This window comes from Alosa pseudoharengus, unplaced genomic scaffold (assembly GCF_046254945.1).
Source record: "Alosa pseudoharengus isolate Yale_2024_CS ecotype anadromous, Long Island Sound unplaced genomic scaffold, YU_APseudo_1.1 YU_APseudo_1.1_scf_12, whole genome shotgun sequence".
Taxonomy (NCBI): domain Eukaryota; kingdom Metazoa; phylum Chordata; class Actinopteri; order Clupeiformes; family Clupeidae; genus Alosa; species Alosa pseudoharengus.
The window spans coordinates 13991098-13996097 of NW_027468587.1; the positions used below are offsets into that span (position 1 = coordinate 13991098).

The 5000-nt window shown below is 42.9% G+C and overlaps 1 protein-coding gene across 1 annotated transcript in view; it reads left to right on the plus strand.

Moving 5' to 3' along the window:
• The window catches only part of LOC143118353 (neuroendocrine convertase 1-like), a 189046-nt gene that overhangs the window by 106485 nt on the left and 77561 nt on the right, over nucleotides 1-5000 (plus strand). Inside the window, exons 7-8 of the mRNA XM_076279419.1 lie at nucleotides 1927-1964; nucleotides 3267-3346. Coding sequence (XP_076135534.1) covers nucleotides 1927-1964; nucleotides 3267-3346 — 118 coding nt within the window. The remainder of the gene's footprint in view (nucleotides 1-1926; nucleotides 1965-3266; nucleotides 3347-5000) is intronic.

Sequence of the window (5000 nt, forward strand, 5' to 3'; positions counted from 1 at the left end):
TCATTTGGATCTGCACTCTTGTTACACTTTTGTTGCAATTACGCCTCTCATCTATACAACACCAGCGTTGTCCAGCTCCTGAAACGTACCGATTTGTAAACACTGTTGGCCCACTTTTAACCCCTGTCTCCTGTCACATGACTATTCTCAGAAGGACCCGCTAGGACCCTCTCCCATTAAAAAAAAAGGAGAAATCAGCTGTCATTATCCATGACCACCAACGCTACCAACATGGATAAGCAAGCTTTGCTTACCTTGACATCTTGACCAGTGTGAATGGTCATGGGATGTGCGTTTTTAAAGTGTAATCTGGACAGAGATCATTTCAGTTGTAAAAGTCTGTTTTAAAAAACAGAGGAAATAAAAGAGGAGAGAGAGGGAGAGAGAGAGAAATGAAAGAGGAGAGGGAGAGAGATGGAGATGGAGGCCATGCTGAGTTACAGTTCACCTACCCCTGACTCACTCAGTCCGATCACTCCATTGCCTCGTTCTTCCTCAGCCCAGTTCCCAGTTCAGATATGGAGCTATCAAGAAGAGTGTGAAATATGCATCAATTATTTTTTTCCATCTGTCTCCTTTCCTCATCTCATTCCCTCTGTCAGCTACTCTTTCACCTTTTATTTCATCCATACACCTTCCATGCTCGCTTTCTTTCTTTTCTTAACTTCTCCCTTCTGTCTATTTCCCTTCTCTCTCTTTCTCCCTCTCTCTCTCTCTCTCTCTCTCTCTCTCTCTCTCTTTCTCTCTTTTTCACTCTCTCAGGTCCTCTCTCTCTCTCAGTCTCTCTCTACCTCCTGTACCCCTAGTTGTTGGCCCCTGACCAATCCCTTCCTAATTACCCATGGTGTGTGTGTGTGTGTGTGTGTGTATGTGTGTGTGTATTTGCTCTAAAAATGCACTGAGATACAGAGAGAGAGAGAGAGGGAGAGAGAGAAAGATAGAGAGAGAGGGAGGGAGAGAGAGAGAAACGAAAGAGGAGAGGGATGGAGATGGAGGCCATGCTGGGTTACAGTTCACCTACCCCTGACTCACTCAGTCCGATCACTGTGTGGGAGCAGAACGTTACTATAGTAACGTCTCAGGCAGCCCTGAGCGGGACAAAGCCTGAACCCTCGTCCCGCCCACTTCTGTCAACGCCACAGCGGCCAGAGGCCACCTCACACAGGACAGAGTGAACGACAGAGAAAAAGAGAGAGAGAGGGATAGAGAGAGAGAGAGAGAGAGAGGAGCTTTAGGCTTGGCCACTTCCAGGATTTCAAAACGTATAGTCCATTACTAATCTTGTGGTATAGCATATTTTATATGCTACTCATATTACTGTGGGTCTTTAATTCGTGGTTAGTGGCACACATTAGGGCATAAAAGGGTGTCAGTGTATGTACATTGTTTTGCTCATGAATGACATCTGCACCATGTTCATTTATTAAATGTATAGCTGTTTTAGCTATAAACCTACCTAGTGAAGGTAAAGAATTCAGGAATCAGAAGTGATAAGATGTATGTGCTTCTGTCGGGGGTAAAGAGAATAGCAAGCAGAGCTGATGTAAGTGGGTTACTGTCTTAATTATTCAGTTGTCTACATTCTCCAAAGTTTACTGATAGAAAAACAAACATCAATAGAAATACAGAGAGAACATGCGAGATCAGGAAGTGGAGAGGGAAGGGGGGGGGATCAGCTGATATATAATAGTGTGCAGATTTAGTTATGGTGCAATTGATGGGATTCCCATAACTAGGACCAAAAGAAATATAAAGATGTGTTGCATATTCTGTCAGACTCGTTATTTTAATCACACGCGATACATTATGCAGAAATCTCATTGATATGATAAAGCATGGGACGTCAGGAGATTAAAAGGAGCCAACCTTGAAAAGATGATTTTACGCTGTATCAATCTTCTGTATCTTCTCTTCTGTTTGTCTCAGGTTTAGATCACTCCAACACAGACCTGCGGAAGAACTTTGTAAGTCCCTGTTACTTATTATTATTAATCAAGCAGACATGTATGTGTGTAATTGTGTGGATATGTCATATTTATGGGTGTTTGTCACAGAGCCAAGTTTGCAGATAGAGGGTGTGTAAAATGCAGATGGGCCTCAGAACAAGCATCAATAACTGAGAGACAGGTCTCATCTTAGAGAGAGACAGGCAAGAGCAGCACCCAAACACTCAGCTACCACTTACCAGCCTCCCCTCTCCAATCATATATCACTGAGCTAATGATAAGCATGCCTGTCAGGGAGATTGAGCAATACGCGTACACACACACACACACACACACACACACAATCGCGTACGCACAGATGTGCACAAACAAACACATACATACATTCAGAAACACACACACACACACACACACACACACAGAGACACACAGAAACAGACATACACAGACATGCATTCATACACATGCACACACATAGATGCACATATACCCATGGACACACACACACACACACACACACACACACATACATGCATTCATACACATGCACACACATAGATGCACATATACCCATGGACACACTCACACACACACACACACACACACACACACACACACACACACACATACACATACAGAGAGAGTGAGAGAGAGCGCAAGTGATTGAGGCGTTTTGTACACACAAACGCAACTGCGTTCAATCTCGGGGCACTGCATCAAACTGCCAGACATGCGGCAGACGCTTTCTCATATCTGCCATTTATAATCCAGACCGCCGTCTCGCCTATCAAAGAGCCTGTCTGAGACACTTTCAATTTCTCACACACACACACACACACACACACAGGCACACACACACACAAGGCGATGCAAAAGGGTTCAATTGATTGCGCAAGTAAACAGTGTCTCCTCGCGGGTGAAAACCAGAGGGGATTGTCAGTCGTTCTATCAGGCGGATGGATGCTACTCTGTTCTTGTTTGAACATGAAAGCTTGTCAGCGAGAAATCAAGAATATCCTTTTTTACCCTGATATCTGTAGAAACACGTCACTTTCTAAAATCGTTTTTGCAGTCTCATGTAATTTTTCGTGTTTATTTCGCAAGCCTCCCCCTTGCCCCTACAACAGTGTCATTTCATTTCACAACTAAACTACTTAGTATTTCTCCTCTGGTTTTGAAGCAAAAACACCCTGAGAATTATCATTAGAATGTAATCTATTTTTTGTTTGTTTTTGTTTTTATGTGATGCAATAGCATGATTTGGTGGCTATGATTGTGAATAATTGTGAGGTGGTTATCATGCCTTTCCCAAATCCTCAGGAACCCTTTGCCAGCTTTGACCTCCGAGGAGCGCATGGGCTATCCCACGATCCCATGCCCCTGCGAGACGCAGAGAGCGGGTAACGACTGCAGTCAGTGTGTCTATGGTGAAGGGTTTCTGTGGTGCCTTTTCTGTCTCATCTGCGCGAGGAGGGTGTGGCAGGAGTATGCAGGAAACCAGCCCGTTTTTTTGGCTTTGACTTGTGTTAGTTTCACTTTCACTAATGTTGTGAGATAAGCCATTTGACCTTGGTGGCGGTGGTCTCAGCTCTTTGCACTTTGAATGATCCATGTGTATGAATTGCACTACATAAATAAATCAACTTGCATCTCCTCCTGTGCACTGATTGGTTGCTGTGGCTCATAGCGGTCAGTCCCCGGAGCTTCCGCATGCACTGCCCCACGCACTGCTGCTTCCTTACTGCCTTCTCTTTAAAAACTGCTCACCTCCTTTGTATCAACCCGCTGGGCCCCCAGTTCCGCTGCATGGGTATGGCTTAGAGCTATCGTGGTCAGGGTCATTGGCTTGACCTTGAATGTAAACAATGCTATAATGTCTTATTTATTTTTAAATACTTCTTAATTGCGCTCTGAATTATTTTCTGTAAGCCAAGACCAAACCTGCTGCCTTCAGTAAAAGCTCAACAGAAATATTCTGGGACTTTTCTGTTTGAATTCAGATTTTTTCTAAACCAAAGCACAAGTCTCAAGAATGACCCAGATATGTAATTTGTCATCAGCCAAGAAATAACAAGGTCTGTCTTTGTACCAAATAATATGGTGAAAAAGAATATTATTTATAATATACAATTAAATATGAAGATTCGGTAACACTTTACTTGACGGGTGAGTTCATAACACATTTATAGCAGCTGTCATAAACGCCAAACCTCTTACCTGATCACGTCACATCTGAGTCAATGGGCTAAATATTTCATGAATATCTTATGAAGTCTACACCAAATGTCACTTTACTGTACAAGTTATGAAGTATTCGTAATCACTGAGTTTAACACTGGGAGGTAAACTAGCCTACATTCAGCTGACCCCTATTTATGTAACCTGGAAACGGTTGGACATTCCCAGTAGCAAAAGATGAGAAATTATCTGCAAAGGTTAGATCATAAAACAAATACATATTTATGAAACAAACATTATTTGCTTGACCATGTTCTGTCTTTTTGGCACTGGAGTAGCCCATTGACTCAGATGTGACGTGATCAGGTAAGAGGTTTGGAACAAAAACGGCAATGCTGCTTTGCGATTGTTGGACTTCTGTCTTCCGTTCTGTCTTCCACATTCATGAAAGGTTTGATATGAATGTTGTTGAGTCATGTTTAATGAAACAGTCATGAATGTTTTATGTGCAGTTTATGACAGCTGCTATGAATGTGTTATGAACTCACCCGTCAAGTAAAGTGTTACCGAAGATTCATTCTGGAAAGTGCACTTGGATCTTGTTTATTCTCTGTGGACAGTGTGCTGAAGTTGGGTTTGCAACTGCAGTGTTTTCTTACTAAGACTGTTCCTCCCTCTTCTGCTAAACAAACGTAACTAGCTGAAGTGTCAGCTGCGGGTCCAGAGGCCTTCTCTCTAACCATCTCTCTCTCTCTCTCTCTTTCTCGCTCTCTCTATCCATCTCTCTTTCTCCCTCTCTCTCTCTCTCTGTCTCTCTCTTTCTGAAGAGTTTGAGTTCTGCTTGTCTTGAAGTGTGGCTTAAAAATGGATGTGAGA